The sequence below is a fragment of the Grampus griseus genome, assembly GCF_964374135.1.
Source record: "Grampus griseus genome assembly, chromosome: 15".
NCBI lineage: Eukaryota > Metazoa > Chordata > Mammalia > Artiodactyla > Delphinidae > Grampus > Grampus griseus.
In genome coordinates this window covers 45147046-45174492 of record NC_139009.1, presented here as the reverse complement: position 1 = coordinate 45174492, position 27447 = coordinate 45147046, and the positions used below count along the sequence as shown (strand labels likewise).

The 27447-nt window shown below is 38.0% G+C and overlaps 1 protein-coding gene across 1 annotated transcript in view; it reads right to left on the bottom strand.

The window, feature by feature from the left end:
* Positions 1-27447, bottom strand: part of EML6 (EMAP like 6) — a gene marked incomplete at both ends in the record, with an annotated part of 312634 nt that overhangs the window by 169678 nt on the left and 115509 nt on the right. The window contains 2 exons of the mRNA XM_082672746.1: positions 5022-5120; positions 8646-8805. Coding sequence (XP_082528872.1) covers positions 5022-5120; positions 8646-8805 — 259 coding nt within the window. The remainder of the gene's footprint in view (positions 1-5021; positions 5121-8645; positions 8806-27447) is intronic.

The window sequence follows — 27447 nt, the reverse complement described above, 5'->3', positions numbered from 1 at the left end:
CCAAAACAATTAACAAGATGGCAATAAGAACATACATATGGATAATTACCTTAAGGGTAAATGGATTAAATGCTCCAACCAAAAGACACATGCAGACTGAAAGTGAAGGGATGGAAATATCCCATGTAAATGGAAATCAAAAGAAAGCTGGAGTAGCAATACTCACATCAGACAAAATAGACTTTAAAGACTGTTATAAGAGACAAAGAAGGACACTACATAATGATCAAGGGATCAATCCAAGAATAAGATATAACAATTGTAAATATATATGCACCCAACATAGGAGCACCTCAATATATAAGGCAAATGCTAACAGCAGTAAAAGCAGAAATCGACAGTAACACAGTGATAGTGGCTTTAACACCCCAGTTTACATGAATGTACATATCATCCAGACAGAAAATCAATAAGGAACCACAGGCCTTAAATGACACATTTGACCAGATGGACTTAATTGATATTTATAGAAAGCAGCAGAATAAACATTCTTCTCAAATGCACATGGAACATTCTCCAGGATAGATCACATGCTGGGCCACAAATCAAGCCTCAGTAAATTAAAAAATACTGAAATCATATCAAGTATCTTTTCTGACCACAACACTATGAGATTTGAAATCAATCACACACACACACACACACACACACACCAAAACTGTAAAAAACACAAACACATGGAGGCTAAACAATATGTTACTAAACAAACAAAGGATCACTGAAGAAATCAAAGAGGAAATAAAAGAATACCTGGAGACAAATGACAATGAAAAGATGACAATCCAAAAACTATGGGACACAGCAAAAGCAGTTCTAAGAGGGAAGTTTATAGCAATACAATCTTACTTCAGGAAACAAGAAAAATTTCAAATAAACAACTTAATCTTACACCTCAAGCAACTAGAGAAAGAACAAACAAAACCCAAAGTTAGTAGAAGGAAAGAAATCATAAAGATCAGAGCAGAAATAAATGAAAAAGAAATGAAGGAAATGATAGCAAAAATCAATGAAACTAAAAGCTGGTTCTTTGAAAAGATAAACAAAACTGACAAGCCTTAAGCCAGTCTCATCAAGAAAAAAAGGAAGAGGGCTCAAATCAATAAAATTAGAAATGAAAAAGGAGAAGTTACAACTGACACTACAGAAATACAAAGAATCATAAGAGACTACTACAAGCAACTATATGCCAATAAAATGGACAACCTAGAAGAAATGGACAAATTCTTAGAAAGGTATAGCCTTCCAAGACTGAACCAGGAAGAAATAGAAAATATGAACAGACAAATCACAAGTACTGAAATTGAAACTGTGATTAAAAATCTTCCAACAAACAGAAGTCCAGGACCAGATGGCTTCACAGGTGAATTCTATCAAACATTTAGAGAAGCCTTAACACCTATTCTACTGAAACTCTTCCAAAAAATTGCAGAGGAAGGAACCCTCCCAAATTCATTCTATGAGACCACCATCACCCTGATACAAAAAAACAGACAAAGATACCACAGAAAAAGAAAATTACAGGCCAATATCACTGATGAATATAGACACAAAAATCCTCAAAAAATAGTAGCAAAGATGAAGTGGGAGACTGGGATTGACATATATACACTACTATGTATAAAATAGATAACTAGTAAGAACCTATTGTATAGCATAGGGAACTCTACTCTGTGCTCTGTGGTGACCTAGATGGGAAAAAAGTCTGGGAGGAAGGGGATATATGTATACATATGGCTGATTCACTTTGCTGTACAGCAGAAACTAACACAACATTGTAAAGCAACTATGCTCCAATTTAAAAAAAAACCAAAAACTATGATCACCTCAGTAGATGCAGAAAAACCTTTTGACAAAATTCAACACCGGTTTATGATAAAAACTCTCCAGAAAGTGGGCATAGAGGGAAACTATTTAAGCATAATAAAGGCCATATATGACAAATCCACAGCTAACATCACTCTCAATGGTTAAAAGCTGAAAGCATTTCCTCTAAGATCAGGAACAAGACAAGGATATCCACTCTCGCCATTTTTATTCAACATAGTTTTGGAAGCCCTAGCCATGGCAATCAGAGAAGAAAAATAAAAGGAATCCAAATTGGAAAAGAAGGAACACTGTCACTGTTTGCAGATAACATGATACTATACATAGAAAATCCTAAAGATGCTACCAGAAAACTACTAGAGCTCATCAATAAATTTGGTAAACAAAAAAGTTTTAACTTTGTATGGAAACACAAAAGACCCTGAATAGCCAAAGCCATCCTGAGAAAGAAAAACAGAGCTGGAGGAATCAGGCTCCCTAACCTCAGACTATACTACAAATCTGCAGTAATCAAAACAGTATGGTACTGGCACAAAAACAGAAATATAGATCAATAGAACAGGATAGAAAGTACAGAAATAAACCCCTGCACCTATGGTCAACTGATCTACAACAAAGGAAGCAAGAATATACAATGGAAAAAAGACAGTCTCTTCAATAAGTGGTGCTGGGAAAACTGGACAGCTACATGTAAAAGAATGAAATTAGAACACTCCCTAACACCATATGCAAAAATAAACTCAAAATGGGTTAAAGACCTAAATGTAAGACTGGATACTATAAAACTCTTAGAGGAAAACATAGGCAGAACACTCTCTGACATAAATCACAGCAAGATCTTTTGGATCCACCTCCCAGAGTAATGAAAATAAAAACAAAAATAAACAAATGGGGGCTAATGAAACTTAAAAAGCTTTTGCACAGCAAAGGAAATCATAAACAAAACGAAAAGACAACCCACAGAATGGGAGTAAATATTTGCAAAGGAAGCAACCAACAAGGAATTAATTCCAAAATATACAAATACCTCATGCAGCTCCATATCAAAAAACAAACAAACCAAAAAAAAAAAGGGGCAGAAGATCTAAACAGATATTTCTCTAAAGAAGACATACAGATGGCCAAAAAGCACATGAAAAGATGCTCAACATCACCAATTATTAAGAAATGCAAATCAAAACTACAATGAGATATCACCTCACACCAGTCAGAATGGCCATCATGAAAAATTCTACAAACAATAAATGCTAGAGAGGGTGTGGAGAAAAGGGAACCCTCCCACACTGTTGGTGGGAATGTAAATTGGTACGAAAGAATGTAAATTGGTATAACCACTATGGAGAACAGCATGGAGGTTCCTTACACAACTGAAAAATAGAACTACCATATGATCCAGCAACCCCACTTCTGGGCATATATCCAGACAAAACCATGATTCGAAATGATACATGCACTCCAATGTTCATTGCAGCACTATTTACAATAGTCAAGACATGGAAGTAACCTAAATGTCCATTAACAGAGGAATAGATAAAGAAGATGTGGTATAAGTACAATGGGATACTACTCAGCCATAAAAAAGAATGAAATAATACCATTTGCAGCAACATGGATGGACCTAGAGATTACCATACTAAGTGATGTAAGTCAGACAGAGAAAGACAAATATCACATGATATCACTTATATGTGGAACCTAAAAAAATGATACAAGTGAACTTATTTACAAAACAGAAACAGGCTCACAGCCTTCAAAAACAAACTTATGGTTACCATAGGGGAAAGGTGGGGGGGGAATAAGTTATGAGTTTGAGATTAACATATACACACTACTATATATAAAATAGATCATCAACAAGGACCTACTATATAGCACAGGGAACTATACTCAATATTGTATAATAAACTATATTGGAAAAGAATCTGAAAAAGAATGGATACATGTATATGTACAACTGAATCACTTTGCTGTACACCTGAAATATAACACTGTAAATCAATTATACTTTAATATAAAATTAAAATTATATTAAAAATAAGTAAATAAAATTAATACATAGAGAATAAATACTGATATAATTTAATGTAGAAAAAAAACCAAATGCAAGAATCACAAATATTTTCAACCTGCTCATTAAGTACTAAGTTAATACCAATTAAATAGCAGTAAGTTAATATCAACACCTGGGGGTAAAGCCCAAGCATCACTATACTCTAAAATCTTCCCAGGATGTGTAGCCAGTGGTGGGAACCATTGCGCCAGACGGGTGCCAGGCCTCTTCCAACACTAACGTTCCATTGCTGATCACTCCTGGACTTTCTGAGGACTTAATCCTCGAATACAATTTGCCCAAATGTTCAGTAAAAGCTAAGGGGGCCCCTTAAAATGAGAATTCTCCCTAGATGAATATGCCATTCATATAAAGAAATCTTTTAGAGTTCACACCAATCAAGAGGCAGTGAATTTACATTTAATTAGGGCCTCATTCTGCATGGAGTTATACTTTGCAGAAATACAGATCAACTAGGAATCAATGTAAGACAGTATGCAAATTCATTTTTTTAAATTAGAAAATCAAGACAATAAAATAGCCAAATTATTTTAATTATTCCAGACACTTGAGAAATACATTTCTGACCAGCTAATGCACATGCCTGCTTCCTACCCCATCTTGCCAGCTATGGCTACATGGAATTATCATCTACGATCACAATGACTTCAATATGAATGGTAAGCAGACAATTTATATTCCAGTTTCTTGAATATAACAAAGAATCACACAGTTGTCATTACATTCATTTGAAATTCAAATGTATACACTTGTAAACATACCTTGTGAATATTATTTTCTAACAACTATTTCCATTTCTAAATGAATACACCTAAACAGTGCATATAATTTCAAATTCAATTCTTCTTTTATTTTATGAAGCTAAATGCCAGTATCAAAAATCTGTTTTGCCTATGAATAACAGTAACAATTTAAATAACGCATCTGATCACCAGAAGAGATCATGCCAACAGAGCTACTAATCATAAATTAATTTTTATAAACAGTAAGATTTTAAGTTGCATATGGAAGGAGAATCTACACTTGAAAATTTTATTTTAAAAAATACTACAACTCTGAGAAGCTACATCACAGTTCCCTCACAGTAATGAAACCTGCATGGCTTGATCCAACAAGGTCTTCTTACCCGGTCGGAGTGGCCAGTGGCTGAGGCCAGAAGTTTTCCCTTCCTCCAGTCCCAAATGCAGACTGTGTTTTTGGCATCCAATCCCACAGAGGCTAAACGCTAAGAATAAGAACAATAATTTAATACCAGAAAATGATGGGAAAACTTCCTATTATCCATTCCATCTTTCGATAAATAGTTCTTATTACCTACTATGGGCTAAGTATTGAATTTCTTGTGAAAAAAATGATTTCTCAAAACCCATCTTAAATCCAAAGCTAAAGATATCACAGTAGATATTATTCCATTAGCATATACTAAAATTTCAACAACCTAAAACCTACAACCAATTTGTCCTTCTTAAACATAGGAAACATGCAAAATCTCATGAAGTCTCTGATTTATCAGTGGAAATCATAGGAACAGAACTAGAAGGCAGGATTTAAATTTTCAAATTTAAGATCTTAATACGGTTTTAAGAGCATCTAGGATTCTGTAGTCTAAAAGCCTCACCAAACTGTTAAAATGAAAGGGTTTGACAAACACATGGAAAAGAAATCCCATAAATGAACATTATCTTCATTCTTCTTAATTTTCATAATTTCACAAACATTTGGAGTGACTACAGAAGGATACATAGTTTTAGTAAAAGTACTCTGGTACTTCATCTCCCAGTCTAAATTCATTGGATTCAGATCAGACCTTGTCCTCAAAGGGAAAAAAAATCCCACACCTGAGTATATACAAAATTAACAGGGTCAAAACACATATTAGGGACACCAAAATCAGAGCTTCTAGCAGCATAGAAACAAAACTATGTAATCAAGAGAGGTCTGGGCTGGGAGTAAGTAGATTTGGCTTCACTTTTGACTTCATGATTAGCCAGACATAAGACCTTAGAAAATTAAACTCCTTAAATTTCAGTTTTTTCAACTGTAAAATGAGTATAAAGTATTTTTTCTGTCTACAAAGTAGTACTGTTGTATGGATCAGTGAAATAATGTAAGTCAAAAGGTTTTAAAAACATCACTACCCAAGTATAACAGTATGTGAGCTTATGTATTTCACTGTGTGTGTGTACGTGCATATATATGCAATGACAGATAGCCATATATGGCTAAATACATTTAGTGTTATGCAGAGATTATTCAGGTTTCTTCACTAAAGGTAGCTTCCATTAGGAATATTCAGTATAAAAAAATATAGCTGGAGGTTTTAAAATAGGTGCTTATTGAAAGGAGGTCTTTGCTGTAATTTTCAATTGAGAGTTCCAGTAATGGAAATGATTTTAAGACATGGTTGTATTTTTATCTATATATGAAAATTTGAAGTGGGTGAATTCCATTCAGCTTATTTTTTTCTTTTCTCTTTACTTTAACAGAAAAAGCAGTTAACATAAACATGGGCACTAAAGTAAAACCCACATAAGAAATGTGAAGAAGACTGAGAAAAAGCCAAAAGAAATCTATTCTGTTCATTTGCAGTGACAGGCCCTATCGCTACCGGAAAAGCATTTCAATTGCCTTTTGATGCTTGTGAGGTGATGGTCCATTTGTCATTTTCTAAATATCGCTCGATTCCAGTGAACTCTGTCCAGGGAAAAAGGCAGATCTGAAGCAATAGGCATCAACAAGCCACGAAATCCATCACAGCAAACAAATAGGAGGTTATTTTTCTCAACTGACAGTTGTGAAAGTACCATGCAGTTCATCCCTGTCTCTACCTTCAAAATGGAACCTAAAAAAATAGCTAGGATTCTAACACAAAATAAAATGAACAAAGAACTAAAAGTTACAGCTGGATTTCCCCCTGCTACATTACATTTTTCTTGTGATTTTGATAAAGAATGTTTGCTAGAACATTGATAAAGAATGTTTGCTAGAATTTTGATAAAGAATGTTTGCTAGAATTTTGATAAAGAATGTTTGCTAGAAAAGCAAAATCAGATAGAGAATGTGCATGTAAGTTCACATCAAAGCATTCATTTACACTTGTACATACATATGCATCCTGACACATTCATTCAGTTTAGTCAGGAAGTCAATAACTGCAAATCTGAACACACGTTACTATCTAGCTATTTCTCTTTAGACCTGGATATACAATAGAACTTATGCATTATCCTGACTAAACTGGACAAGATTATAGAGTAGTTAAATCAAAAACATATTTACCAGGGGTCCATATATGTATTGAATCTAATTCTGGAAAGAAAAATGAATAGAATGATCACTACTCTCTCAAAATAGCAGAAAACACAAAGTAAATCTTAACTGTTTAAAAAGTGACCCAAACCAGGTCAAGTCCTATCTGAACTACCTGCAAACTCTCAGCTTGGTCAATCTTCTATGAATAATTTCACAGGTCTTTCCACAATATGGACTTAGAGAAGTAACTCTAAAATTTACCAAAAAATAGACTGAAGGAACTAACTGGCATTAACACAAGAGTGAAAAGAGACAGAGGAAGGGCGTCCTAGGAACGTGGAGAAGGCTAGGAAGAAAAGGCATGGCCTTCGTGAGGAGGTGAATGCAGGGGGAGCCAGGAATGAGGCCTTTACACTTCCACTCCCTTCTCTTTAACATCTTTTAAAAATTGAGATAGAATTGGTATCTATAACACATTAACAAATCTGGAAGTCCACAGAAAGAGAGACACTTTGTTGGAATGGGAGACTGGGAGGGCTTCATGAAGACCTATGAAGTGTCTTGGAAGAATGAATCACTTTAAGGGGCAAACAGGGTGAGCAGGGCACTGGAGGTGAAGAGGGCAGCATGAGAAAGTGTCTGGAGGTGCCAAGGTACCTGGTCTGGTAGAGGAATCTCTCTGACTTATCCAACTTGACTGCAAGGGAATAGTGAAGAGAAGGCTAGAAAAGTTGGTCAGCCTAGAATGCCCAGCCACAAAGTGTGGACTTCATTCAGGGGGTACTCCAAGCTTCTGTTGTTTTTAAACAACGTTCTGACACTTTTTCAGTTGGTGAAATGCATTAGCAAGAAATTGACTGTGTGAAGACAGGTTACTTAAACTGTCAGGCATGACACAGATTTGGAACTTAAAGGATGGTGGCAGGGAGAATGGGAAGGAGAGAATGAATGTCAGAGTCACTGTAAAGAAACTAATAAATACACATGGATCAGTGACTGCTTGAATTGAGGTGAGCAGGTAGGGGAAAGGAGTTAGAAGTCACCTCAAGGTTAAAGAATCAAATAGAATCTTCTCAATGAATTATTAGGAGGTGATGCTATCTTCTGAAAGCAAGGGGAACCAAGGAGATACTCAGGGCTTGAGGTCAGTGAAAAAGGTTCAGTCCAACCCTCATTCCAAATAGGAAGCTAACAATGGAAGACAAAGTAGAATCACTGAGTCACTATGAACCCAATCAACATGAAGTTCACAACTTCCTTTCTGGGGGCTTTTTAACCTAATAGTGAGACTGGGGGAACCAAAACTAGGTCCTATCCAGAGCTGGATCTCAGTACCATGAGTGTGGAAAAGGACCAAACATATGAGGATTCTAAGAGGCTGACAAGGGGAGATAGGGAGGGCTGATAGACCTTCTGAGCCTATACGCTATGTGCATTATAATTCTAGGTGACTTGTGAGAAGTCATTAAAGAAAAAGAAAATGCAAAAAGATACATACCTGTCCATCCGAGTCGAAAGCCAGGCAGGCGACTCCATGTGTATGGACATCTTTCAGAATAGACACAGTCTGGACATTATAGGAGTCCCATATACATATATATGGCTCCTTCCCAACTTGGCCAGTTGCAACAAGGGTTTTATCTGGGTGTAAGGCAAGGCTGAAAAAGAAAAAGGCCTCTTTCACATCTTCCTATTGAACAAAGTTAAGAAAAACATTGATCATCTTTTATCCACATTGCTCATTTTAATCATCTAACAAGATAATCCCAAGAGAAAGAGTCCAAACTGTCGCCCAAGTAATGAATTGGCTGATTGGTCTAATAGAAACATTCAACTTTGGCAAAGAGAGGCTTAGCACAGTTTAACAATAATTTCATCTCATCTTACCCGCTTGGTAACCTTGAAAATCAGACAACTGTTATAATTCTGTGATTCTATGTTCTATCATTGCCTTATGTTATGGTATTTACTTACTGATTTTGAAAATATTACTTAGCTTTCAAATTAACTTTTGACTTTAAATTGGGAAAAAAAATGCTGTTGCCAGGAGAAAGCGTACTTCTCAGAATTAATTAAACCTGCTTGCAGAAGCTCTGGATACCATCCTCATTAGGATTTCAAAGCATGGAGGGGGGTTTCAGAGTCAAGTGCTGTTTCTGTATCTGCTGCCATAGATTATGTATTTTAAATGAAAATTTCTATTTTACACAAATCACTGTGACACTAAGAGAACCACAAATTACTATGCCTGTGGTTTGTGTAGAATTTTTCCTACAACTGTAGTGCAATCAAAATAAAACTGTCAAATGCCAACTAGAATTTCAAGGAATCTGTAGCAGTTAAGAGGGAGAAATGTAATCATTATTACTCCTAGATGAGAAATCACTCGAACGTTTTAAATTCGTTGTGTAAAGGAGTTGTGCCTTTCTAAAAACAGGTGTTGGGAATTAAACGAAAGACCTATATAAAAAACTAGCAGATGACTGTTTACACAATAAACAAAAGTAGAACTTTTTTCCTTTTCAATTTCAGCATCTGTTTACAGTTAACAGAAGCAGAATTGTTTTTTCCTTTTCAATTTTCAGCTTGATTTTGATAAGAATATATGCTCTGGAATCAGAGCATTTGGATTTACACCTGGATTTGCACATTGGCTGCCCCTCAATACCTCTAGTTCCTTGGACATATTACTTGATCTCTTTTGCCCTCAGGTTCCTCATCTATGAAATGAAGATAACATATGAAAATAGATGATATAATGAATACAGAGCAGTTAGCACAGAGTAAGCACTCAAGTTTCATTATCATCATTATTTGTGTAACTGGCAACAGACAGATACAACCAACATAGGCATGTCTCTGTTGATACGGGTGTTCCTTTTAGAAACAAACTACTTTCTGCTTCTCCCCCCGCCCCCAATTCTGCAACCACCAAGCCCCACAGTCTGTTCTGGTGTCTCTCATCCCACTGTGCTCACTTCCTGGGTCTCCCACCAAACCTAGTACCATCTTTTGCACAGGACCCCGAGTGCTGGCTCCCTTTCCTTACCGTCGGTGCTCCCAGGCCCTTGTACCCCGGCGCCGGGGTGCAGCTGGCCTTCCCAGGAGCTCCCAGTGCCCCCATCCACAGGTCTTCAGTCCCCGTGATGCCTCCTAAGCTGGAGGTCGGCTCCATTTGCACTCTCCCTACGAGGCTGGATGCTTCATCGAGTTTTGGTTTTTCCTTTTTCTTTGTAAGCAAAAAGGGTGGAGTTGGAGCTGCCTGGAGGGTGAGCTTTGTGGTTTTGGCTGCAGAGTGGGGGGAGGGTGAGTGTGGGTCCAGATGGAGGGGGAGGAAGAGTATGGATTGGGAGCGTTGACCTTCGGGGCGTCTCACAGGAATCAGGCGCAGGCACTTCTGCCGCCACCGCCCTTCCAAGAAACAGCCCCATCTCACGAGATCTCGGGAGTTCTGCGGAGGCGGAGGCTTCCTGGGATGAGAGACACCTGCGTGCTCCAGGTGCCAGTGAGGACGCTCCAGTCAGAAAGGAGTTTGGCTCACACCACCAATCAAGCAAATCTCAATCTGCCTCACCTGCCCTCCCCCCACCCCCTACCCCCCACCGCCAGCCATAGTCACAGGGCACTCTCCCCAGGGGCCTGGCCAGGCGCTGGGGACCAGGCTGTGGCCCAAAGGCTGTGCAGTGGGGAGACTGCCTGAGTTCAGAACTTGGGAGTGAAATGCACGCAGGTGGGCTGAAAGTCTATCATCTTTCAGGAAGAGGAAGGACAAATCCAGTATCTGCCATGGTCCAAGGCTGCAGCAACCCTTATGCACCATGTCACTGCACATCCTCGGGGGGCCAGTTGTTCCTCCTGGCAGCAGCGAGCTGTCTAGAATTCACCCCAGGAGACCATGGCTGCCTTTTCCTCAAGCCTTTCCCCTGCAGCACCACCTCAGGCATTGCTCTCCCTTTCTGACCCAGTCCAACTGCCTGCGCCCTGCGATGGGTGAGCCGGCCTCTCCAGGCAAGCCCCTCCGTCAGGAAACGTGCTCCTCTTTCGAACTCTGTCAGGGAGTCTATGGGCCCGGGCCTGCTCTGGACGGGGGAGTGTGGGGTTTCCCGGGAAGGCAAACAAGGTGCAGGTGATTTCCTGGCTTCAGCTGTGATGGGAGTGAACGTGGGTCCTGATGGAGGGGAAGGGAGGAGAGGATGGGCTGGGATGAGAAACACCTCGGTGCCCCGAATCTGAGTTGGCCATCTTAGTACTTGCTGGAAAATATATCCTCTGGGATCGTTATGAGGAGTAAAATAAAAAGAAGACACACATAAAAGGGTAGCTTTTTCACAATAGGTGACTCTTAGAGGCTTTAAAACATTTTAAGCTTGTAGAACACTTCAGCATTCACAGTTGGTAAGAGAAGACCAATAAAGTATAAAAGTACCCCCTCAATATCAATTTTGCTGGGATACCTCTGGTCCTTGATACTTTCTAGATGTCCTAGAAAATTGCAAGTAGATTATGGAGTGTCATACTTGTTTCATTAAAATAGTGGATGGAAGCAGTCTTATGAAAACCCTATGACAATTTAGTGTATTTTAGTTCATTCATTCAACAAACCCTTATTTAAGGACCTATGAAATGTCAGGTGGTGCCATGGATAACAGAAAATACACTGCCCTTCTCTCAAGAAGCCCACCTTAAAAGGAAGGACAGACGCATAAAATAATAACGGGCAGGCCAGGGCAGCCGTGAAAGCCCTTTTAATCGGGCCAGAAAGTTTGGGCATCACTGACAGTCAGGAGCAGGATACAACATAAATAGTTTCACATGTCAGGAAGGTAACCCTAGTAGCAGTGAGGAACAGTGGGAAGAACAGATGGGTGAGGGCTGTTAGGAGAGGAAGCAGAGAGGCCAGAGACTAGGTGAGAGAGAGTGAGGTACGACAGGGGCAGAGAGGAGGGAGAAGAAGAGTCAAGAGATATGTAAGGGAAAGAGAGCAAGAGAGAGACAGGGTGAGGGTGTTTGAGGCTAAGGAAAAGCTTGAACATGTCAAACCTGACAGCTTTTTGCTTAGGCAACTGGGTTGATAAATCACAGAGCTTGGCAGCATTAGAGTCTGAAGCCCGATTCTGGGAAAAAGATGGCCTTAACTCGACCTTAGTCTCTGCCAAAGAGACTCCCCAGGTTACACCACACCTGAAGTCCCAAGAGCTATGAAGAAGAGGATTTGATGAGACTGTCTGTTCCACGAGGGCAAGGGCTGTTTCTATCACTCTACATGGTTCCTGGAACATCGTGGCAGAGTAAGCATTAACAAGGTGCTTGCGAGAGGAATGCTGGACATCGAGAGCTGAGAAGGGAGGATGGCCAGAGCGTCACCATGCTGCTCCCCCATCCCATGCCTTGGGCCCCCTCCCTTGGGAACAAACAGATGTCAGAAACTGAGCTGGAAAAGATAAAATCAGAACAGCTGAGCATTTTGAAAATGACAAAAATAACATTTCTTGGTTGAAGGAAGCCATGTGGTTGACAGGGTCTTGGTGCTCTGGCCGGGTGTCAGGCCTGTGCCTCTGAGGAGGGAGAGCCGAGTTCTGCACATTGGTACACCAGAGACCTCCCGGCTCCATGTAATACCAAACGGCGAAAGATCTCCCAGAGATCTCCATCTCAATGCTAAGACCCACCTCCACTCAACGACCAGCAAGCTACAGTGCTGGACACCCTATGCCAAACAACTAGCAACACAGGAACACAACCGCACCCATTAGCAGAGAGGCTGCCTAAAATCATGTTAAGGTCACAGATACCCCAAAACACACCACCGGACTCGGTCCTGCCCACCAGAAAGACAAGATCCAGCCTCATCCACCAGAACACAGGAACCAGTCCCCTCCATCAGGAAGCCTACACAACCCACTGAACCAACCTTAGTCACTGGGGGCAGACACCAAAAACAATGGGAACTACGAACCTGCAGCCTGCAAAAAGGAGAACCCAAACACAGTAAGTTAAGCAAAATGAGAAGACAGAGAAACACACACAGATGAAGGAGCAAGGTAAAAATCCACCAGACCAAACAAATGAATAGGAAATAGGCAGTCTACCTGAAAAAGAATTCAGAGTAATGATAGTAAAGATGATCCAAAATCTTGGAAATAGAATGGAGAAAATACAAGAAACGTTTAACAAGGACCTAGAAGAACTAAAGAGCAAACAAACAATGATGAACAACACAATAAATGAAATTAAAAATTCTCTAGAAGGAATCAATAGCAGAATAATTGAGGCAGAAGAACGGATAAGTGACCTGGAAAATAAAATAGTGCAAATAACCACTGCAGAGCAGAATAAAGAAAAAGAATGAAAAGAATTGAGGACAGTCTCAGAGACCTCTGGGACATCATTTAACACACCAACATTTGAATTATAGGGGTCCCAGAAGAAGAAGAGAAAAAGAAAGGGACTGAGAAAATATTTGAAGAGATTATAGTTGAAAATTTCCTTAATATGGGAAAGGAAATAGTCAATCAAGTCAAGGAAGGACAGAGAGTCCCATACAGGATAAAGCCAAGGAACAACATGCCAAGACACATATTAATCAAACTATCAAAAATAAATACAAAGAAAAAATATTAAAAGCAGCAAGGGAAAAGCAACAAATAACCTTATGGGGATTCCCCTGTATGTTAACAGCTGACCTTTCAGCAGAAACTCAGCAAGCCGGAAGAGAGTGGCAGGACATATTTAAAGTGATGAAAGGCTAAAACCTACAACCAAGATTACTCTACCCAGCAAGGAACTCATTCAGATTTGATGGAGAAATTAGAAGCTTTACAGACAAGCAAAAGCTAACAGAATTCAGCACCACCAAACCAGCTCTACAACAAATGCTAAAGGAACTTCTCTAGGCAGGAAACACAAGAGAAGGAAAAGACCTACAATAACAAACCCAAAACAATTAAGAAAATGTAATACAAACATACATATATATCAATAATTACCTTAAATGTAAATGGATTAAATGCTCCAAAAAAAGACATAGACTGGCTTGATACAAAAATGAGACTCATATATATGCTGTCTACAAGAGACCCACTTCAGACCTAGGGACATATACAGACTGAAACTGAGGGGACAGAAAAAGATATTCCATGCAAAGGGGAATCAAAAGAAAGCTGGAGAAGCAGTTCTCATATCAGACAAAATAGACTTTTTTTGTTTTTTGTTTTTTGTTTTTTTTTTTGCGGTACATGGGCCTCTCACTGTTGTGGCCTCTCCTGTTGCGAAGCACAGGCTCTGGACGCGCAGGCTCAGCGGCCATGGCTCATGGGCCCAGCCGCTCCGTGGCATGTGGGCTCTTCCCAGACCAGGGCACGAACCCGTGTCCCCTGCACTGGCAGGTGGACTCTCAACCACTGTGCCACCAGGGAAGCCCCAAAATAGACTTTAAAATAAAGAATGTTACAAGAGACAAGGAGGACACTACATAATGATCAAGGGATCAAACCAAGAAGAAGATATAACAATTATAAATATATATGTACCCAACATAGGAGCACCTCAATACATAAGGCAACTGGTAACAGCTATAAAAGAGGAATTGACAGTAACACAATAATAGCAGGGGACTTTAACACCTCACTTACACGAATGGAGATCATCCACAGAGAAAATTAATAAAGACACACAAGCTTTAAATGACACAGTAGACCAGATAGATTTAATTGACATTTATAGGACATTCCATCTAAAATCAACAGAATACACTTTCTTCTCAAGTGCTCATGCAACATTCTTCAGGATAGAACATATCTTGGGTCACAAATCAAGCCTTGGTAAATTTAAGAAAATTGAAATCATATCAAGTATCTTTTCTGACCACAACACTATGAGACTAGATATGAATTACAGGAAAAAATCCGTAAAAAATACAAGCACATGGAGGCTAAACAATACACTACTAAAGAACCAAGAGCTCACTGAAGAAATCAAAGAGGAAATCAAAAAATACCTAGAAACAAATGACAATGAAAACACGACAACCCAAAACCTATGGGATGCAGCAAAAGCAGTTCTAAGAGGGAAATTTATAGCAGTACATTCCTACCTCAAGAAACAAGAAACATCTCAAATAAACAACCTGACCTTACACCTAAAGCAATTAGAGAAAGAAGAACAAAAACACCCCAAAGTTAGCAGAAGGAAAGAAATCATAAAGATCAGATCAGAAATAAATGAAAACGAAATGAAAGAAACAATAGCAAAGATCAATAAAACTAAAAGCTGGTTCTTTGAGAAGATAAAAAAAATTGATAAACCATTAGCCAGACTCATCAAGAATAAAAGGGAGAAGACTCAAATCAATAGAATTAGAAATGAAAAAGAAGAAGTAACAACTGACACTGCAGAAATACAAAAGATCATGAGAGAGTACTACGAGCAACACTATGCCAATAAAATGGACAACCTGGAAGAAATGGACAAATTCTTAGAAAAGCACAACCTTGTGAGACTGAGCCAGAAAGAAATAGAAAATGTAAACAGATCAATCACAAGCACTGAAATTGAGGCTGTGATTAAAAATCTTCCAACAAACAAAAGCCCAGGACCAGATGGCTTCACAGGCGAATTCTATCAAACATTTAGAGAAGAGCTAACACCTATCCTTCTCAAACTCTTCGAAAAAATTGCAGAGAGAGGAACAATCCCAAAGTCATTCTACAAGGTCACCATCACCCTGATACCAAAACCAGACAAAGATGTCACAAAGAAAGAAAAGTACAGGCCAGTATCACAGGTGAACACAGATGCAAAAATCCTCAATAAAATACTAGGAAACAGAATCCAACAGCACATTAAAAGGATCGTACGCTAAAATCAAGTGGGGTTTATCAAGGAATGTAAGGATTCTTCAATATATGGAAATCAATCAATATGATACACCATATTAACAAACTGATGGAGAAAAACCATATGATCATCTCAATAAATGCAGAAAAAGCTTTCAACAAAATTCAACACCCATTTATGATAAAAACCCTCCAGAAAGCAGGCATAGAGGGAACTTTCCTCAACATAATAAAGGCCATATATGACAAACCCACAGCCAACATTTTTCTCAATAGTGAAAAACTGAAACCATTTCCTCTAAGATCAGGAACAAGAAAAGGCTGTCCACTCTCACCACTATTATTCAATATAGTTTTGGAATTTTTAGCCACAGCAATGAAAGAAGAAAAAGAAATAAAAGGAATCCAAATTGGAAGAGAAGAAGTAAAGCTGTCACTGTTTGCAGATGACATGATATTATACATAGAGAATCCTAAAGATGCTACCAGAAAACTACTAGAGCTAATCAATGAATTTGGTAAAGTAGCAGGATACAAAATTAATGCACAGAAATCTCTTGCATTCCTATATACTAATGATGAAAAATCTGAAAGATAAAATAAGGAAACCCTCCCATTTACCACTGCAACAAAAAGAATAAAATACCTAGGAATAAACCTACCTACGGAGACAAAAGACCTGTATGCGGAAAACTAGAAGACATTGATGAAAGAAATTAAAGATGATACAAACAGATGGAGAGATATACCATGTTCTTGGATTGGAAGAATCAATACTGTGAAAATGACTGTACTACCCAAAGCAATCTACAGATTCAATGCGATCCCTATCAAACTACCAATGGCATTTTTCACAGAACTAGAACAAAAAATTTCACAATCTGTATGGAAACACAAAAGACCCTGAACAGCCAAAGCAATCTTGAGAAAGAAAAATGGAACTGGAGGAATCAGGCTCACTGACTTCAGACTATACTACAAAGCTACAGTAATCAAGAGAGTATGGTACTGGCACAAAAACAGATTATAGATCAATGGAACAGGACAGAAAGCCCAGAGATAAACCCATGTACATATGGTCACCTTATTTTTCATAAAGCAGGCAAGAATATACAATGGAGAAAAGATAGCCTTTTCAATAAGTGGTGCTGGGACCACTGGACAGCTACATGTAAAAGAATGAAATTAGAACACTCCCTAACACCATACACAAAAATAAACTCAAAATGGATTAAAGACCTAAATGTAAGGCCAGATACTATACAACTCTTAGAGGAAAACATAGGCAGAACACTCTATGACATAAATCATAGCAAGATTCTTTTTGACCCACCTCCTAGAGAAATGGAAATAAAAACAAAAATAAACAAATGGGACCTAATGAAACTTAAAAGCTTTTGCACAGCAAAGGAAACCATAAACAAGATGAAAAGACAACCCTCAGAATGGGAGAAAATATATGCAAATGAAGCAACTAACAAAGGATTAATCTCCAAAATTTATAAGCAGCTCATGCAGCTCAATATCAAAAAAACCCAAACAACCCAATCCAAAAATGAGCAGAAGACCTAAATAGACATTTCTTCAGAGAAGACCTACAGATTGCCAACAAACACATGAAAGGATGCTCAACATCACTAATCGTTAGAGAAATGCAAATTAAAAGTACAATGAGGTATCACCTCACACCAGTCAGAATGGCCATCGTCAAAAAATGTACAAACAATAAATGCTGGAGAGGGTGTGGAGAAAAGAGAACCCTCTTGCACTGTTGGTGGGAATGCAAATTGATACAGCCACTATGGAAAACAGTATGGAGGTTGCTTAAAAAACTAAAAACAGAACTACCATATGACCCAGCAATCCCTGAGCATATACCCCGAGAAAACCATAATTCAAAAAGAGTCATGTACCACAATGTTCATTGCAGCTCTGTTTCCAATAGCCAGGACATGGAAGCAGCCTAAGTGCCCATCAACAGATGAATGGATGAAGAAGATGTGGCACATATATACAATGGAATATTACTCAGCCATAAAAAGAAATGAAATTGAGTTATTTGTAATGAGGTTGATGGACCTAGAGTCTGTCATACAGAGTGAAATAAGTCAGAAAGAGAAAACAAATACCATATGCTAACATATATATATGGAATCTAAAACAAAAAAAGTGGTTCTGAAGAACCTAGGGGCAAGACAGGAATAAAGACACAGACATAGAGAGTGGACTTGAGGATACGGGGAGAGGGAAGGGTAAGCTGGGACAAAGTGAGAGAGTGGCATAGAGATATAGATACTACCAAATGTAAAATAGATAGCTAGTGGGAAGCAGCCACATAGCACAGGGAGATCAGCTCGGTGCTTTGCGACCACCTAGAGGGGTGGGATTGGGAGGGTGGGAGAGAGACCAAGAGGGAGGAGATATGGGGATGTATGTATATGTATAGCTGATTCACTTTGTTATAAAGCAGAAACTAACACACCATTGTAAAGCAATTATACTCCAATAAAAGATGTTAAAAAAAAACAAACAAGGTGCTCGCTGAAGAGGGAGTGAAGGAGGCCAATGGTCATGGCTGCCGTTTTGCCTCTCGCTCCTGCTGCAGGCACAGGTTCTACCCGGGACTAGAAAATAAAGAGGATTGAGCATATTTCCCCTAGATGCTGAGAGGCACTTTCAAGAGACACAAATGAAACTCTTTTGCTGTGATTACAGCTTCTAATAAAAATGCTTGAGAGACTTGGTAAATTTCTGGGGTTCTAAAAAACAAAGAATAAAAAAATTGCTATTCCAGTTAATTGTTCTAACTATAATTTCATGATTCTTGACTTTTCTCATTCCTTGAATGAGGGGGGAAATGAAAAAACACTTTCAACAAATCTTTAGAGAGGCCTTCAAAATAATTTATCAGTGTATGTTACTCAATTATCAGGGTGACCCCAAAACATCCCATTATGGATTTGAAATATTTTTACTCTGGTTTTTATCGTCCTTTTCGTTCATCTTAAAGCACATAAATTTATCACATTTATGAAAATGTCCATACTGGATTTTTTTCCCCAGAAGTTTCTTTAACACTGTTCTTTAAACCATCTTTTCCCAGCCCATGATATCCCATTTATCTAAGTTCCTCCTTTACCATTTGAATATATTAACAAAATTATCCTTTTCTCCTTTTATAAGCCAAGTCTCTGACCTCACTTCTCTGGCTTGCATGCAACAATGCAGTGACTCATAATGTTCCTATTTATCCACGTCCATGGCAAGAACAGGGCAAACAGACAACCACCTCTACTCACTTTGCCATTTTCCCATCAGCTTCCCAGAAACTTCACTCCTTCCACCTGGGTGATAGAATGACAGCATCCGTGTATCTTTTAGAGCAGAGCCAAGTGGCATTTACTTACTTTTGTTTTAAATATGTCATATCATTCAACAGCAGTTTTTAATCCTCATAAGAAAGCAGGGGAAAACCCCAGCAACCTTAATCACTGGATTTGCACATCAGGTATTGGTAATAAGGGTGCAGTTACAGGAGCATTTATTTAATAAGCATATTTGAAGCTACCATCAAAGTATCTATATTCACTTCTCACTTCTCTGCATTTAGGAATTCAAGAATTTCATGAAAAGTTGTTTTGAGCAGGATCTGCTTTCATCTAATCCCAAAACATATTTGGAATTTTAGTTCAGAAGCGTTTAAATGAGATAGATAGATAGATAGATAGGTACAGATTCCAAATTGGCCCCCTACTGCATACTTCAAAACTGCTCTTTCCTTCTCCTACAGAGATGCCCTAAGCATAAGAAGCTACCCTAAGTATTGCCTTTAGATCAACCAACAGATTATAGGAGGGTGTGTCTCCTTATCCTATTAAGGGGCCGTGATGAAAACTATCATGCCCCCTGAATTCCTTCTGATAAGATTTCTTCAGAAATGGCCAATTGTTGTGTTCTTCCGTGAAGAAATTACAGAAGTGGAAAGTACCACCACTGCACAAAATATCTGGTCCACTCTGGGCTTCCCATTGTCTTCTTTACCATAACATAGTGTTGCGTTCTTTCTGTGACTGGAAGTATTGATACCGCTTACTTATATTTTATGTCTTCCATTTGAGAGTCCATAAAGCCAAATCTCTGCTTTTCTAAGAAAACTTGCACATTACAAATTTTACAGATTATTATGGCTACAACAGCAATGTCACAGTGTTAAAACTTTCAAAATTGACTCCCTTTCACTGAGGGTCTCAATACGATGGAGGTCTCATTCCACACCTACATAAAAAGGTTTGGTGTCCTTTCCTTGGTAGTTTATTGCATTGATTGTATTGTACACATGGCAACAAAAAAGGGACCAAGCTTTTAAAGAACTGCTTTTCTCTGTGTATATATTAATCTAGTTCCATTGGGAAATCCCATCTTCTGTTGCCATAGCAATAGAAAGCACTGCAGAGGACTTTCATCACCCTATCGGGGAGAAGGAATTGATTTGTTTCTCCAAGGGCAAAAGCATGTCTTTCTGATGTCAGATAAGATCAGGAAGATTTCCCAATATGTTGTGTGGGGAGAAAATGAGAATTAACAGGGTCATGAAAAGAGGTAGCCTTATGAGGTTAAACAAAAAACTCTCAACAACACTAATCATTCTCAATTCCTGAAGGCAAAAAAAAAAATTATATTTGAGTACTTGTTCCAAGTGCAGCATTTAAAAAATGTTCATGATTTGGACTTTGCTTTTTAAAGCCTTATTTCATTTTTGCTCAGGCTGCTTTAGGGATTCTCTCAGTAATAACTTTATACGGTAGTAGCTTTTTTTCTTCCAGTAGTCTCACCAGGAAAGCATGAAAGCCTTGTCTCTCCTTTCTCTGAAAATAACCCTGAGAGAATTTTCCAGTGTTGGAGGTATAAGTGCATCAAAGTGATGATTAGGCTGGACTGTCTGAGAGCAGCGGGGGAGGCTGCTGCTTTCTGGGCTGAAGAGGTAGTGGCCCAACCTCAGTGGATGCTCACCTGTGAGAAAGAAAAGGCAAAGGAAGACTTCTTTGAAAATAGTGGGCTGGTGGTAGTGGGACCTCAGATGGGGGTGGCTGTGCTTCAGTCCTTGCCCCCAGAGCTGCACTTGGCACTGGAGTACCACCACTGGGACTGTGATCTCATCTCACACCACAGAGAGGCCCTCTAGGTGGGCCTGGGCAGGACATTTGGAGTGAGAGCAATGTCAACAGACCACCAGGGTCCACTGCCATTGTCCCTGAACTGTGTAAGCCCATGGGTACCTGTATAATCCGTGGTTGAGCAGTGGTCCCTCAAATTGGACTTCTCAACAACCTTGATGAGTGGTACATCTAATGAGAATTAATGTGATTTAGAAAAATAAAGACACACAATAACTCTTGCATGCTGAGTGTTGCCACACGGGTATTGGTATGGAACCATATTCTAGTAATACCTTAATACCACATAAAAGAATGGCTAAGGGCATAGTAGTTTGGCTGCCTGAGATCAAAGCATGCAGCAGCATGCTGGAGCCAGCAAGAACTGGTTGTTAAATTTCAAAAATTTTGAATATCAGTTGTTAAACACAGCCACTGTTTACAATTAAATTATATAAACTTGCAACTAAATAAATTATATTAAAAACAAAGGTAACCTACCTAAGGAGGTAAAAGACCTGTACGCAGAAAACTATAAGACATTGATGAAAGATATCAAAGATGACACAAACAGATGGCGAGATATACCATGTTCTTGGATTGGAAGAATCTACACTGTGAAAATGACTATACTACCCAAAGCAATCTACATATTCAATGCAATCCCTATCAAATTACCAGTGGCATTTTTTACAGAACTAGAACAAAAAAATCTTAAAATCTGCATGGAAACACAAAAGACCCTGAATAGCCAAAGCAATCTTGAGGGGAAAAAAATGGAGCTGGAGGAATCACACTCCCTGACTTCAGACTATACTACAAAGCTACAGTAATCAAGACAATATGGTACTAGCACAAAAACTGAAATACAGATCAATGGAACAGGATAGAAAGCCCAGAGAAAAACCCATGCATATATGGTCAAATAACCTATGAAAAAAGAGGCAAGGATATACAATGGAGAAAAGACAGTCTCTTCAGTAAGTGGTGCTGAGAAAACTGGACAGCTACATGTAAAAGAATGAAATTAGAACACTCCCTAACACCATACACAAAAATAAACTCAGAATGGATTCGAGACCTAAATGTAAGACCGGATACTATAAAACTCTTGGAGGAAAACATAGGAAGAACACTTTCTGACATAAATCACAGCAACATCTTTTTTGACCCACCTCCTAGAGTAATGGAAATAAAAACAAAAATAAACAAATGGTCCCTAATGAAACTTAAAAGCTTTTCACAGCAGAAGGAACTACAAACAAGATGAAAAGACAACCCTCAGAATGGGAGAAAATATGTGCAAACAAATCAATGGACAAAGGGTTTATCTCCAAAATATATAAACAGCTCATGCAGCTCAGTATTAAAAAAAACAAACAACCCAATCCAAAAATGGGCAGAAAACCTAAATAGACATTTCTCCAAAGAAGACATACAGATGGCCACGAAGCACATGAAAAGCTGCTCAACATCATTTATTATTAGAGAAATGCAAATCAAAACTACAATGAGATATCATCTCACACCAGTTAGAATGGCCATCATCAAAAAATCTAGAAACAATAAATGCTGGAGAGGGTGTGGAGAAAAGGGAACCCTCTTGCACTGTTGGTGGGAATGTAAATTGATACAGCCACTGTGGAGAACAGTATGGAGGTTCCTTAGAAAACTGCAAATAGAACTACCATATGACCCAGCAATCCCACTACTGGGCATATACCCTAAGAAAACCATAATTCAAAAAGAGTCATGTACCAAAATGTTCATTGCAGCTCTATTTACAATAGCCCAGAGATGGAAACAACCTAAGTGTCCATCATCGGATGAATGGATAAAGAAGATGTGGCACATATATACAATGGAATATTACTCAGCCATAAAAAGAAACGAAATTGAGCTATTTGTAATGAGGTGGATAGACCTAGAGTCTGTCATACAGAGTGAAGTAAGTCAGAAAGAGAGAGACAAATACCGTATGCTAACACATATATATGGAATTTAAGAAAAAAAAATGTCATGAAGAACCTAGGGGTAAAACAGGAATAAAGACACAGACCTACTAGAGAATGGACTTGAGGATATGGGGAGGGGCAAGGGTAAGCTGTGACAAAGCGAGAGAGAGGCATGGACATATATACACTACTAAACGTGAGGTAGATAGCTAGTGGGAAGCAGCCGCATAGCACAGGGAGATCAGCTCGGTGCTTTGTGACCGCCTGGAGGGATGGGATAGGGAGGGTGGGAGGGAGGGAGATGCAAGCGGGAAGAGATATGGGAACATATGTATATATATAACTGATTCATTTTGTTGTGAAGCAGAAACTAACACACCATTGTAAAGCAATTATACTCCAATAAAGATGTTAAAAAAAAAAAAACTACAATGAGGTATAACCTCACACCAGTTAGAATGGGCATCATCAGAAAATCTACAAACAACAAATGCTGGAGAGGGTGTGGAGAAAAGGGAACCCTCTTGCACTGTTGGTGGGAATGTAAATTGATACAGCCACTATGGAGAACAGTATGGAGGTTCCTTAAAAAATGAAAAATAGAATTGCCATATGACACAGCAATCCCACTACCAGGCATATACCCTGAGAAAACCATAATTCAAAAAGACACATGCACCCTAATGTTCACTGCAGCACTATTTACAATAGCAAGGTCATGTAAGCAACCTAAATGCCCATCGACAGATGAATGGATAAAGATGTGGTACATATATACAATGGAATATTACTCAGCCATAAAATGGAACGAAACTGGGACATCTGTAGAGACGTGGATGGATCTAGAGACTGTCATACAGAGTGAAGTAAGTCAGAAAGAGAAAAAGATATTGTATATTAATGCATATATGTGGAACCTAGAAAAATGGTACAGATGAACGGTTTACAGGGCAGAAATTGAGACACAGATGTAGAGAACAAACGTATGGACACCAGGGGGGAAAGTGGCGGGGGGTGGTGGTTGTGGTGTGATGAATTGGGAGATTGGGATTGACATTTATACACTAATATGTATAAAATAGATAACTAATAAGAAAAAAAAAGATAAGGTGATAGAAGGTAAAGCCTGGAGCTTTTGTAGTAGTAGGAGGAGTTGTGACAGCAAAAACAAACACAATTTTGGCTTATGTTATAAAATAATGACTCAATCTTTAATGGTCTAGGAGCTGATCATAGAGTTTTCGTATCCACACTCCCTTCCTTATGTTTGTCAACTGCATCATATAATAGTTTCTATATAAGAGAAATTTCTAGGAAGGAAGAACTCCAGTGACACACTAGTTGACAGATCTTATAATGGCAAAACACTAAACTTACAATTTTAATTCTTTGGGGTTGAGATCATTCAATGCTAAAGATCAACATTCATTAAATAAAGACCCTAAATCAGTGCCTGACATATATTAAATGGCAATAAATATTAACTATTACAATTACTATGATAAAAAAGAATAAAACAAAAAATAAAAACAAAGGTAATACATACTAAAACTCATCACTTCCTAATTATTTTACTAATTTTACTATTATATATAGTCTTAAGGCTACTGATCGCCAGCCTAACTGTATGGTAGAAATACTATATAGAATGATGTACCTCTGCACATCTCTTTCCAGCTGTTTTCAATGATGTCACATTAGTGGTTTGAAATCAGCTGCTGTGGTTTTACATCGTGGAAATCAACAAATGCTGCAAATCAGCACTTGATTTGTTGTTTTATCAGTTGTCTAGACTTAAAATATAGAAGGATAAAATGTGAACAATGCAGAATAAACTTAAAAGTGTGTTATGTTTATAGCTGTTACATTATGAATAACACAAAAAATTGAGAAAATATTCTTCCAATATTCAAAAAGTATTATCCAGTTAGCAAGTAAGTCGTTCACATCATTGGCTAATGATTAAAGTTCTGACATAAGTCTTTGTTGCATCACTTTTCTCTTATCAATATAAACAAAAATATCAACTAACATTCATGTCAGAACTATACTCATTTGTCAATGATGTGAGGGACTTCATTTCTGAACTAGATAGTAATCAAGCATTTATTCCTCATCTGATTTTGTCAAATCATGGTTGAACTGCAACCATAGGTTGGCCACAGATACAAGAGTTCAGCAAAAAGCAAGGAAAGAATTTTATGACAATTAATGGGCTATATGGGATTTACAATAAAGAGTATTATATATTTCATTATTATTTGTAAATTGTGTGCAACACATTTATATCAGCAAAATTTACAAAAAACTTAGGAATGTATATACATACATACATTTTCTCTTGGAGAGCTTGTTCTTAAACAGTTATCAGTACATCACTGAAGCATATCTCCTCTACTTACTGGCATGTAAGTTTCTCACAAATCACCTTCAGCAAATTACTCAATCTCTCTGTGCCTCAGTTTCTCATCCATAAAATACGAATAATAACAGTACCTACCTGAAAGAAGGTAGGTACTATTGTGAGGATTTAATAAATTCTAAAACAGTAATTAAAACAAGAGTGCTTAAAACATAGTGAGCAGTATATATGTGTCATTAGTATTAACTAACTGCCATGTGATAGAATCTGCTCAAACAATCACATGTGAAAACCCTGAGGATTGGCATTCTAAGACAGAGAAACTCATGTACATAGAGAGCTACTGTGAACTAATCTCCAAAGTTTAAAAATAAGACTACCCTCTGAGAATTAAACTGGTAAAAACCACATGAAACGGACAAGATTGGTTATCTAAAGAAGTCATCGAAGGAGAAAATAGCCTAGGCAAGAAGCTTGAAAATTGTATCCAATCATGATTGACAGTGAGAGAATCTGGACACTCCAACACTGAAATCAATAAATATGAGCAGAATGTTAATAGAAGGGGAAGTTCTGTGTAAAGCCTTTGTAAAAAGGAGTCACAGTTAAGAAAGTAGAGTGTTGGCATAAGGATAGACATATAGATTGATGGAACACTATTGAGTCCATCAATAGACTCACACTTATATGGTCAACTGATTTCCAATGAAAGTGCTAAGGTAACTCAAAGGGGAAGGATAGTTTTTTCAATGAATAATGGAACAACTGGATATCCATATGGAAAAAAATAAACCTCAACACTTCTCTTCATTCACAAAAATTACCTCAAATGACCAGAGATCTAAATGTAAGAACTAAAACCATACAACTGATAGAAAAACACATGAGAAAACCTTTGTGACCTTTGAAAGACAATGATCTTTTTAGAGAAGAAACAGAAAGCATTAGCCATAAAAGAAAACAATTGATAAATTGGGACTTCAAAATTAAAACTTCTGCTCTTTGAAAGACACCATTAGGAAAATGAAAAGGGAAGTCATAGACTGGTAAAGAAAATTCTCAAGGACTTGTACCCAGAACATACAAAGAATGCTTACAATTCAATAGTAAGAAGACTACCCAACTTAAAATATGGCCCAAAGACTTGAATACTGTCAAAGACAACTAAATTGAAAAGGCTGACAATATCAAGAGTTGCTGAGGATGTAGAGCAACTGGAACATACACACATTGTTGACGGGGATGTAAAATGATCAATCACTTTGGAAAGTAGTTTGGCAGTTTCTTATAAAGTTAAACATACAGTTACCATATGACCTAGCAATTTCATTCCTAGATATTTACCCAAGAGAAATAAAATTATGTCTCTAAACAAAGACATACACAAATGTTCATAGCTGCTTTATTTATAATAGTCAAAAACTGGGAATAACTCAAATATTCACCAACAGGTGAATGGATAAACAAATTATTGTATATTTATACAATGGAATCGTTTTCAGCAATAAAAAGGAATGAACTAAGTACTGATACACACAACAACGCAGATGAATCTCAAAAACATTGTACCGAGTGAAAGAATCCTGGAGCATTCAGTGGAATACTCATGTCACTAAGATCTTCATCATACAAAGTTAGGAGCCCAGAGACACTGTCTATAGTTGACCCCAAAAATAAAGATATAAAAATATAAAAGCTACAAAGGTAAATGTTAAGGGAATTAAAAATACGAAATAACCCTTTGAAGAGGATAAGAGAAGGGATGTAAGAATGGCATGTGTAAGCTACATTCTCATGTGTCTTGAAAGGAAGTTGACCATGTCTAAAACAGATAAATCAAAAAATAGCAATTAATCAAATTTTTTTGAGATGTAGGTACGTAACCACCAGAAAAAAGTCATAAGAATTAAAAGTGTTCCTTTGGAAAGTGGATTGGGGATGGGAAAGGGTGGGGCAGGGGCAGTTTTTCAATATAAAGCCTTCTGTAATTTTTGAT